The sequence below is a fragment of the Phalacrocorax aristotelis genome, chromosome 17 (genome assembly GCF_949628215.1).
Source record: "Phalacrocorax aristotelis chromosome 17, bGulAri2.1, whole genome shotgun sequence".
Lineage (NCBI taxonomy): Eukaryota > Metazoa > Chordata > Aves > Suliformes > Phalacrocoracidae > Phalacrocorax > Phalacrocorax aristotelis.
The window spans coordinates 4574217-4585997 of NC_134292.1; the positions used below are offsets into that span (position 1 = coordinate 4574217).

Genomic DNA, 11781 nt, shown 5'->3' on the forward strand with positions numbered 1-11781 from the left:
ACAGAGATTGAGTATAGACTGTCTGCTGTTGTGTTACTTATATATTCTAATAATGTTCAGGAGAACAAAGATTACTTGGGCATGTGTTTTTAGAAACACAGATTTTCTGTAACACCTCCTTTCTAAGAGATCTTTGATGATCCCACCAGTAAATTGCCAGCACAGTGAGTCATGTTTCATTTTAGAAGTTATTCTTGTCGCTTTAAAGGATTCCAAATAATACTTTTGTTTCTTGTGAACCAAAAGAGGCAATTACATAGACATTATGGTTTTCTACAGTCATTGCACATTGCTGTATGCAAGCTGAAGAATATGAAGTTAACCAGCATTGACTTTCTAAACTGGTGGCTGGGTTTGATTTGCTAGCTTGCATGTTTTCTGCTGGTGCCCCATCCCTTGCAGTTTCTATACAATTTGTCATTGAACAAATGATAATGTGTATTGTGAAGCTGTCCCTTGTGATAGAAGCAGCACATTCTCTGAACGTCCTTCAAGCTGTACTTTCCACTTGACCCCTAAGCATGGCTGTTGGATGGATTTTTTGATGCTCCCAAACTCTCCAGCATCTTCAGTGAGTCTCCATTGAAATGGTAATTTCTAGAGCATACTTCAGGCTCATCTCAGCTTTAGATAAAAATTAAATGTGGATTGCTTCGTTCTGCATATTGAATACTAAAAGATGCACTCATTTGTCCTCTCTGCAGACACATGATGCTCTGCCAATTTCCTTAATCCAGGCACAGAAGCAGTCAGCAATTGTTTCCATTCACTTTTGATTCCATCTGTAAAAGGAAATACCTGCAATCACAAGAGGCTTTTCAGAACAGGGATTTTGTAGAACTTGCCCAATTTCAACAAACTTTTTGTCTGCTGGCTTAATGGGCATTATCTGGCTGCACATCAGGGTGTTGGTTTTAGCTCCCATTGTGCTGCCATGTGGTTTTCATCACAGAGATCATCTGTTATTTTAGGATTTCCCCATATCTCAGTGCCTTTCTACTGACCTGCCAAAGAAGTCCAATCCCCTCCTGCCATATTTTAAACTTTTCTTTATAAGTGGATTGCTCACTGGCCTGATACTGCAGCTTATATTTAATATCAATTTTCAGAGATTTTCATGAGTAGTCATTCCCTATTCCATCTAATTCTAAACTAGTAGCCCATTCTTGTCTCGCATTTTTGCACCTTCCCTGAATACGTGGTGTTAATAATTCCCAGCAACCCTATGGCTAGATCCCCAGTAACACTTCGTAGTTATCTACAGAAAGACAGGAGTAGGTACATGAATGCACTACCATTTATCAGAGTAAATGAAGGCAGGAAGCTTTATTAGAAGGCTCACAGCTGATTTAAATTAATATTGCCAACTGTGAGGTTTTACAAAGCCTCTTCCAGAAACAATAGCCGTGTCTGCACTGTAAATTAAGGATGGTATTGAGATGTACTCGCTTTTGTCGCAAGGCATCTAACACAGATTCAGGCATGACCAGGGCAGATAGCTCCAAGCCCAGCTGGGGTGTTTGTGCCTCTCCGGGCTTGCTGCCCGCAGCAACCCACCCACCCCAGGGAAGGCTGTGAGGTCCTGGTCTCTGACTGCTCTGTGAATCTCCAGTATTTACTCCCCGTGCCTGGCTGTGTGCAGCTTGTTCCTGCGATAATTGCAACACTGTGGTCCAGCCAGATGGCTAAGACATAGATGCATGTTAGTAAGAGCTTGGCCATAGAGAAACCTGTTGTCACCTGACTCAAGACAACATCTGCCACAGCTGAGCACTTCTCCACTACTTGCCAGTGTGGTGTAGCTGGAGCATGGCAGAGGTGCAAAGGCAGAAGTCCTTCACTTTATGCAGTGCATTCGAATTCTGGGATGTGAAGCATGGCCTTCCAGAAATTGGACTCCAAATTTCACAAGTTTCCTTTGCCAGTTTCACCTGAGCTAATCTGAGGCAATCAAGTAAAGAGGTACACTGATACAGTCCATGGTCCTCTTTAATTTCTAGTCAAACTTCCTTTTTAATTGTTTTTTATATAACTAAAAAAAAATGCAAGAAGAGCAATTCACTCAGAGCATGTCTAAAAAACTTGCAGCTACCAGTTTCACTTCCCTCCTTGCTCTTCACGACTCTGTGACGTGCAGTGAGCAGCAGGAGTGGTGAAACACAATGCTCAGCATTTCAGGAGGTTTCTCGCTCCAGGTCTTTGACTGATACCCATGTCGCTTTCTCCTGCATGCCTGGCCTCCTGAAAATGCCCACGAGAGGAGCTCCTCAGCTGTGGACACTCGTGGTGCTGCTGCAGCTGGCGCTTGTCCCACCAGAGCTGGCAGGCTGCCTCCTCAATTCCTGTCTGGAGGTATGTGATCTCTAAACGAGCATGAAATCCTTCTGTTTCTCTGGTGCAAATTTTCCCTCTGCTTGGGAGATTTGTGCGTCAGGTCTGTTATGTGTTAGCTGTCTTATGAAAGCCCATCTTTTTTCCAAGGCTGTTACCAAGGCAATTGAAGTATTTGAAATAAATGCTGGTCTCAGAAACCTCTGAGAACCAGAACCAGCAGCATGAACCATTTCTTCTTCTGGCTTTCTGTACCTCTGAGGTTACTGCAGTACAGTTTATCTAATAGATTAGGTTTCCCTTCAGGAAGAAATCCAAGCCCTGTCTATATTTTCTGCAAAATACAGTATTTTCACCTGATTTGTACTGTAGAGTGATTTCACAAGTACCCCAAGTGCCTGGCACTAGTCAACCGTCTTTTGCACACTTTTCCCGACAATTATTACTTACCGACTGTGGTTAGAACTGCCCGCTAATCTGCAATGTAGCAAAGCTGAGAGCTAATCCTGGACTCGCAATGCATATGCTGTTTTGCTGGTTCTCCCAAGGGTTGCTGCCAGTTCAGCCTCAAAGAACGCTGTCCTGTAGTTTTGCACCTGCTTCAGTCAGCAAGAAATGTAGCTCTTCCTGGGGAGTAGGGCTGGTTCTATTAGAAGTGGGAAAGATACTTAGGATATATGAGGTTATTTCCTAAAACTCAGGGCAGCTTGTTTAGAAATTAACCACAAGCTTAGTCATTCTGCTCCTGCTTTCCTGACAGTGTAATTTTCTGACGCTTCAGGAAGAGCAGATGTTGACCGTGATTGGATCTGCCACTGTTACAGGTCATCCCTAACAAAACTTTCAGATGCACAGAACTGAATGTCCCTGGAGTTCCTGTCGAAGTCCCAAATATCACCCAGAACTTGGATCTCAGTTTCAGCAATTTGAAATCACTGGGATCAAATTATTTTTCAGCAGTCCCTGAACTGCAGCTTCTGGATCTTACAAGGTAAGGACCTCTTTTATGTGGGCACTGTTAATCTTGCTTCACCAGCTGGGCCACTACGGTTGCTTATTTTGGGGTCTGTATCCTTGTTTTTGTCTCTGCGCACATCCCCATGGGCAAGTGATGTGCAGCTTTTAGTCCAGTTACTGAGTGAACACCCTCTACTCAGAGCTGGGTCTGTCAGTCTGATCTTGTAGGTTGGGATGTGAGAAGGAGTGAAAAAATGTTTTACTTCTCTCTGAACATGAAAAATGTCAGACTTCTCACTGTTACAAAAACTCTGAAGTGGAACATCTTGGGTGAGCTGTTTTTCTAATCACAGTTTAAAAAAAATAAAATGAAGGTACATTCATTTTCTAAAAGGCTGTTTTAAAATATCAACATATTCTCTTTTCCCTTCTCACATATCTGGGGGAGGACATGGGGGAGGCTTATTAGCAAATTTGAATTGATGTATAATTTCCATTGACTTGAGACAACAGTTTCTCTGGGTAAATTGTTTCACTGAAAAATGTCACTCAGTCCCATCACAGTTACAGCTCCAAAGCGGCTGAGTGGCAGAGCAGGTTTGCTGTAAGGCACTGGCTGCATTATAAAACTAATTTTGCTTGAATTCATTGTGGAATGGATTTGGTTCTCAAATTTTGGATCTTCCCATGTGAAACCACCTTTAGGTGGCCACCCTTTTCTTCCCTTTCCCTTTGCTGCTTTAGAGTCATCACGGCCTGGGGTCTGTTGCCTCTCAGATATCATCAGCAAAACCGCTGACAGAGTTGTGAGCTTTGCTGCTGCTGCATCATGCCGGTGCCAGTGGGACTTCCCAGATGTGGCTGAAGTGACAGCCTGAAGGCTGTGAGGGTGCAAGGCGTAAGGGAGTGCTCTATCTGGTTGGCTCTGCCATCGCTGGTGGTCATTATGATGTTACTTTGGCCTAAACAGAAAGCTAAAATGCTTCTTTCCTGCTGCCTGCATGAATTTTTGACTTTCACTGTGGCTCAAGGTCTCTTGCTTTGCAGATGAACTTCAGATTTAGAGAGGGAGGAGGAGGTGAGAGAAGGCCTCCTGCTGTGGGAGGGTTCTCTTTGCACATTCAGGAGTGCTGGCTCTGCCCAGCACGGTAAAGCCAAACCAACCCCCAGTGTGAAGCTGAGCTTGAGAATGTTGCACCAGTGCTTAGTGCAGTAGTGTTAGTGAGCATGTAATGAAAGGGACAGTGTTTCATGCACATTTATTCTTTTTTTTTTATGCCCAACAGGTGCCACCTCCATACAATAGAAGATAACTCTTTTAAGGATCTTCATAAACTTTCCACCTTAATTTTAACTGCCAATTCCCTCCAGTACCTGGGGACAGCAGCCTTCCATGGCTTAACATCTCTGAAAAAACTAGTATTGGTGGAAACCAGCATAGCCTCTCTGACTGACCTACCCATTGGACACTTGCATACCCTGCAGGAGCTGAATTTGGGCCACAACAACATTGCTTCAGTGAAGCTTCCCAAGTATTTCACCAACCTGACTTCTCTGAGGTACCTGAGCTTTCGCTCCAATAAGATCACATATATCTCCAAAGGAGACCTTGATGCCCTGAAGGAAGCAAACAGGCTCAACCTCACCCTAGTGCTTTCCTTGAATGATATAAAACACATAGAGCCAGGGTCCTTTGCAAACATTCACCTTGGTGAGCTGGTTCTAAGGTCCTCTTTTGAGAACTCACATGTGAGGCATTCTCTTCAAGGCCTGACTGGTTTAAAGGTCAGCAGACTAATAGTTGGAGAATTCAGCGACAGTAAGAGAAAGCTAGGCTCTGAGACTGGCGTCTTAAGTGGACTGTGTCAGGTACAAATGCAAGAATTTGTCTTAATTAGTTACAGGAAATTTGAGAAAAAGACAGACACTCTTTTTAACTGCACACACAATGTCTCCAGTATTCGGTTGGTGGACCTAGAAATTGAAGAGTTGTCACAGGTTCCTATGTTCTCCCAAGTGAAACAGCTGGAATGCAAGAAATGCAAGTTTAAGGAAGTGCCTGCCATGAAGCTCTCTCTTTTCAAGGAGCTGAGAGTGCTTCGTATTACCAAGAGCAAACACCTCAATAGTTTCCAGGAGAAATTTGAGAGTCTAAGTAACCTGGAGATCATAGATTTGAGTGAGAATCGCCTCTCCATCTCTGGCTGCTGTTCCTTTCAGTTTCACAAGTGTCAAAATTTGAAACACTTGAACCTAAGCTTCAATTCTGATGTAAGAATGAATGGGGATTTCACTAATATAAAGAATTTGCTATATTTGGACCTGCAGCACACAAAGTTATATGGTCCTGGCTCCTACCCTGTCTTTCTATCCCTTCAGAAACTCATTTATCTTGATATTTCCCATGCCAGTGTTTTTGTTAAATCCCAGTGTACATTTTGTGGCTTGAACTCTTTGCAAGTGCTCAAGATGGCAGGCAACTCCTTTGAGAACAATAAGTTGGCCAACAACTTCAAAAACCTAAGTCACCTCCACAGCTTGGATATTTCAAGTTGCAAATTAGTACAGGTGGATAAAGGTACATTTGACGCCCTCTCTGAACTAAAAGAGTTAAACATCAGCAACAATAAGCTACTGAGCTTTGATCCTCTAATCTACAAGCCTCTCCAAGCCCTCACAGTCCTGGATTTCAGCAACAACCGGCTGAGTGTTCTGTTGGACTCGGCCCTGGAAATCCTGCCTGATAGTCTGGTCCTGTTAGACATCTCTCAAAACGTGTTTGACTGCTCTTGTGTATACCTGAACTTTCTGAAATGGATCAAGAAAAAGCAGGAGCTACTGCAGAACAAGGAGTTGATGATATGCCACACGCCTGCATACATGAAGAACATGAGCCTGTCAGGTTTTGATTTGTCCTCCTGCCAACTCAAAGCAAGCACAGTGGCATTCTCAGTGATCACGTTGCTCGCTGCAGCAGTGATCCTCTTCATGATTTACAAGTACTACTTCCAGATATACTACTCATTGGTGCTGCTCACTGGGTGTAAACACTCTGCAGAAAGGGGTGACACCTACGATGCGTTTGTTATCCACTCCAGCAAAGACCAAGAATGGGTGATAAAAGAGCTGGTGGAACCCTTAGAAGGAGGAAAACCTCCCTTGCAGCTTTGTCTTTATTACAGGGATTTCCTACCGGGAGTACCCATTGTCACCAATATCATTGAAGAAGGTTTTCTGAGTAGCAGAAATGTCATCGCAGTCATCTCTACTGACTTTCTGGAGAGCAAGTGGTGTAGCTTTGAGTTTGACATTGCCCAGTCCTGGCAGCTTGTTGAAGGAAAGGCTGGAATCATCATGATTGTACTAGAAGAAGTGAATAAGGCCTTGCTGAGGCAGAGGCTGGGGCTGTCCCGATACCTGAGGAGGAACACCTATCTGGAGTGGAAAAACAATGAAATAAGCAGGCACATCTTCTGGCGGCAGCTGACAGATGTCCTGCTAGAAGGCAAAAGATGGAATCATGAGCAGATAAAGCTCATGTGAGAGAAAAAGAGATCACTTCTGTCCTGTCTCCCATCCTGGCCTTGGCTGGTGGCTGGTGCTCAGAAGGTGGTTCTTCTGTGGCTGTTCAGAGTTGCGGGATGTAAAAGCACTACAGAAATACCTGCCTGGGTGGTCACCCTTTCTCAAGGGAACTTGCAAGCGAAGGAGTGACAACAGCTAGAAGAGCTGCATATCTGAGCTCCATGTTTGTCTATAGCTGTCGACCAAAGCTGGTCCAGCAATCCACACAGGTCCATGGCTTGGTGAATAGACGGACTGCTCTTACCATCATTTGTCTGCCTCTGAAACTGGATTTGGGTCCTGAGGCCATTTACCAAGTGGAACTTCAGGGTCTGTTGCTTTGAGTAGTCCCCAGGATCTCCAGGGGAGAGAAAAGGCACAGGATTCTTGGCTCTAAAAATGGTGGGACCCAGAAACAAGATTTGGATCCTGAAAGTCTTCAGTCTGCCTCCTTAGGCACCATGACACAGGGGAAAAACCCTACAGAGGGAAATGGGGTGCCCTACAACCGCAGACCACCTGGCAGCTACTCAGTGAAGCTGAGCAGTTATGTCATCGTTGGGGGGGGAGGTTGCTGATGGAAATTTCCCCAACATGTTTATTTCAGTTTTCTTTGAACCGAGACTAAATATTGAACACCCCAAGTATTTCCATTACCTGGAACCCTTATTTATATCCAGATTATATAGCATTTGAGAGTGGTTTCAAGTCTTTTGATAACCACAGATCAGTGGGAGCAGAAGAAGCTGCAGAAATGCTTGATACCTTTTTTAATCAGGATATTTCTGCTCCAACTGCTTCTCCTTATCCAGTGTTTCTAGATATACTGTGTGGGACTGTCCTATATGAGGAAGATTGAGCCTGAGCAAACTGTTTTGATGTTTATAGCCAGCCAGTTCTTGAATAAGCTTTTCCACTCTGTGGACCAGCCTTAATTCACTGTTGGAAGGCACTGCAGGAGCCTTCAGCCCATGGTTTGAAATGGGCTTTAGATATGTGTGGACCTAGCAATGAGGCTGAAAGTCCCTCCTCCTCCCTCCCATCACGCTGTGGCAGCCTGTGGTCCTGGTGGGCATCTCAATATGCGTGCTCAGCCTTTCCAATGGTTCGGCTGATACTTTGGACGGGACAGTCACTGGATGGGAGAGTTTTGCCTTTGTTTTACTGAGAATGTGCCTGACATTTTGCAGTGAGAATAGATAGAGGAGAAAAGTCTGGGTTAGCCAAACTAAATGTATCCCAGCACTGCCCTGAAAAAAAGGGAAGGAAAGTCTAAATGCCATTGAATCATATTACAGAGCACTCCATTGATGTGTTGAATATTGAACACCGCTCTCTATTTACGGAAGGCTTTGGTTGGGATTAATCACTGAATTAGTCTAGTTTTAAACTTGCAAATCCTTCTATAATCAATGACGTTCTACAGAGATAAAACAGAAGCAATTGAGTGGTGAATCAGATCTGATATTTATTCAGAAGGAAGGGCCTGATCCATCTCACTTTTCTAAGCACCAGTCAGTGACATCTCCGTGGAAGCCAGTGATAAGTGAGATCGACATCAGACCCTATTTGCAAAAGCCCGAGAGCTAGTTCCAGGGCTTGTGCTGGCTAAAGCTGAATCACGGTTCCCTCCCTCTGTGCTGTGTCAGTAGTACATTGGGATAACACTACCAAAAACCCCCACAGGCCTCTCTAAGGTTTTTTGTGACCCATGAGATGAAGCTTTAATAAAACCAAGCTCGATGTTCACTTGCCCAGCGAGTTTGTTTTGCATCTGCTAAGTATTGTTGCAGCAATTTCCAAAGTGCGGTGCTCCTCACCTCTGCTGTGATTGATGGGCCCAAAGCGCTGCACCTTGCCAGCAGACCTGCCTCCTCACCCGGAGCAGAGGCGGCTGGGGCTGGGGAAGGGGTGCAGTAAACCAGGGCACAGCTTGAGATTCCCTGGCTTGATGCCAAAGGAGGGCATGGAGAACAAAGCAAATATTAGCTCAGTTTTCAGCAGCTACAAGTTAAACTGAAAAACAAAAGAGGAAAAAATAATAGGGGTGGGAGTTCCTGCTCCTGAACTGAGCAGCACTGAAGAGGCATTTCTCCCTCGCTCTTTCTCTCTGTGGCTCCTCACAAACAATTTGTATATGTATTTCTGGCACAAAGCAGAGCGTCCTATGATTCTTGATTGTAATTATAATAATGAGTTTCAGAAAGCCTGCAAGTAGTTTGGGCATTTTAATAAGGGTTTAGGACAGTATTGTTTAAAAAGCGAGTGTTTGTTGAATATCAAAGCAACTTTAGGAGGAGAGCTGCCACCTGCGCAATTTAAAAAGAAACTAGTCACTTGTTCTTTTCTTCCTCTTCCGAACCTCTATAGCAGAGCTGGATACGTGACTTGCCCCAGGCTTTTTTACTTCCTGAGAGAAAGTGCCAACCCCATCATAGCTTCTGGAAGGGGTGAGGGGAGCGAGACGGTTCAGTGAGACAGAGACTGGAGGCTGGAGCATTCAGGAAACAAGGGAGTTTGGAAAAGGTTCATCCTCTGCAGCCCCGCAGTCACTATCCCTCCTGCTTCCCTCCATGCATTTAGAGATTTGGCTTGGCCTCAGCAGTAGTTGGAGCTTTGAAGACACGAGCTGATTTCTTTTATCGCTGAGACCTTCAGCAACAGAACCGGGATTACTTTTTTTTTGCTGCGTGGCACAAGGAGGCTCAGGAAGGGCTGGCTGGTGACATGAACACCCCGTGATGGGACCTGGGTGCCAGGCACAGCCACGTGCTGTAAACGCCTGCTGGATGAGCGGCTCCCAGCCCTCCCTGAGGGGGCATTAACCTGCCCTGGCGCTGCCTGTCCTCCGTACTTTGTGGTGTCTGAGTCTAGGAGGGAAGAGGCTGTGTGAACAATTGTATTTTCACCATTTACCCAGCAGAGAAAAAGTAGACTTGTTTTTGGAAACTCAAAATAACTTTCCCCAATACTATAAATGGGGAAAACATTGTGGTGCAAATGGAAGCAGACACACTTCTTTGCCTTTTTTATAGGAAGCGAATTTCTAAAGTAAAACCAAATGTTCTCATGTCTCCAAACATGTTGGCATGCATTGTTGTTTGAAAATGTTCACTGTGCAGCAGGTAGCTTTGATATTTATTTTTTTGGGTGAATAAATGAGCAGCCAACCAAACGTTCATGCAGGTCTGCACTCATCTCTCATGTAAATAGCTGAACACGGTCCAGTTATTAAAGCATTCATTTTACCCAGGTCATAAAAACAGATGGCGACAAAGCTCCAAAGGGTTGTTGCATCCAAGCTATTTCATTTCATTTGTATTGGGGATGTGCCCTGATTTCACTATGTGCTTAATTTGACCCATGCAAAACGCCAGTGCAGATGAAGCTCTGGTCTTGCATCGCAGAAGGTGATGTCTCGGAGGCGGGCCATCTTGATGTGCTGGCATCACCACCAAGACGTGGCTTGCAGTGAGGGCTCTGAACAGAGCAAACCCTCATTAGCATGATTGCATTATATAAAAGCTGAAAACTAGAGCCATTTGCATTGCTGCCCGCCTGGATCTGGCTGGCTGCAGGAGCAGCACTGCGTGAATACTCCCTTGGCCTCCCCAAGTGTTAGCACAGACTTCCAGTGTCAGCTATAAAATCAAGAAAACAAGAAAAATCAGCTGGTTCCTCTGGACCAACTGATACTTGACAGGAACCGGTTGAAACTTTTCTGGAAGAGTGTTTGTTCTTTGAGAAATGCTATTTTGTAGGTGGTTTGTGTAATTTAATGAGGTAGCATAGCGAATCTATGGAACAGAAATTGTCATAGCAGGGTTTCTGGTTTAGTATTGCATGGGGTTGTAATCTTTGAACAGACACTTTGCATGAAACACTGATTTTTGCAACCTTTTGGAGGCTTTGGGAAAAGGGTTTTCAACTAAAAGTCAAATTACTCCAGAACATAATTTTTTAAAATGTCCTTTTAGGCTTTTGCTGTTGTTTCTCAGAGTACCTTTTCATTTTGAAATTTCTTTCTACTTACATAACCTGACTAGCCGCCCAAAAAAAACCAAAACGTAAAAATGTTTCCACATACCCAAATTAAAACCCACAAATTTAATTCTATGGGAAAATTAATGATTTCTCATTTTTGTACCATGGTGAAAAGCAGAACTTTTGACAAAATGGAAATTCCTCTTCCATGACAGCTCTTACCCAGATCCTCTGAAAGTTAAACCTTCACCTGGCAGTATCACACATGTAGTTTGGGCAGTAAAAAACACTGAAGAATCCCCAGAATTAATTTCACTAAGTGTCTTTTGCAAAATATCTTGAGTAGGTGCCGTCGATCAACACGAACTGCCTGAGACTGAGACCAGCTGAACATGATAGGAAAGAAGCAGTTTCTTAACAAGTTGTTCTTTGCCATCGCAGCTCAGGCTGAGAACTGGGACAAATGACAGCAAAGCATGATTTGGAGAAGAAGAGCCCATCTGCCATAGTGCTAACCTTCCTCAGCTTCAAGGTCATGTAGAGGACAAAGCCAGTAATCCGCCAGCCTGGACCTCCCTGCACTGCTGCGAGCACAGAGATAGAAACATTGCAAAATTGAGAACGGCTCTGTTAAAAGCCTTGAAAATCAAGAAAGAGGGACAAAAAGAATAGGAAAGCGATTGGTACAGGATCTCAGAGAAAGTGGCCACAATTTAGCAGCCGGGTGACTCTCAGCTGCTGGAAGTGGCTTGGTCCCAGGGTTTCCAGCACTAACAGCCTGAAGCGCCTAGAGGGCAGAAGTTTTGTGATGCATCTGTAAGTGCTACCTTTTTCATAAAGACATGTCTTGAAATCAGGACCTCTGAGAAGTTGCTTTTAAATCAGGTTTTTGCAAGCCAGTGCCTCTTCAGAGAGCAACTAAGGCAGCAGTGGTGTGTTTTCCAT

The 11781-nt window shown here is 44.3% G+C and overlaps 1 protein-coding gene across 1 annotated transcript; it reads left to right on the forward strand.

The window, feature by feature from the left end:
- The first annotated feature begins 2139 nt into the window (after positions 1–2139).
- On the forward strand, positions 2140–10031 carry TLR4 (toll like receptor 4). Its single transcript, XM_075111951.1, has 3 exons — positions 2140–2352; positions 3156–3322; positions 4575–10031. The coding sequence occupies exons 1-3, from the start codon at positions 2230–2232 to the stop codon at positions 6829–6831; spliced, it is 2547 nt and encodes an 848-aa protein (XP_074968052.1). The 5' UTR covers positions 2140–2229; the 3' UTR covers positions 6832–10031.
- Positions 10032–11781: the final 1750 nt, after the last annotated feature.

What these genes read in the sequence shown, in the direction of transcription:
- TLR4 (XM_075111951.1), top strand. Translation starts at nt 2,230, where the DNA reads ATGCCTGGCCTCCTGAAAATGCCCACGAGAGGAGCTCCTCAGCTGTGG. An exon ending in TCCTCAATTCCTGTCTGGAG is followed by an intron (nt 2,353 to 3,155) that starts GTATGTGATCTC and finishes CCACTGTTACAG; the next exon opens with GTCATCCCTAACAAAACTTT. An exon ending in CAGCTTCTGGATCTTACAAG is followed by an intron (nt 3,323 to 4,574) that starts GTAAGGACCTCT and finishes TATGCCCAACAG; the next exon opens with GTGCCACCTCCATACAATAG.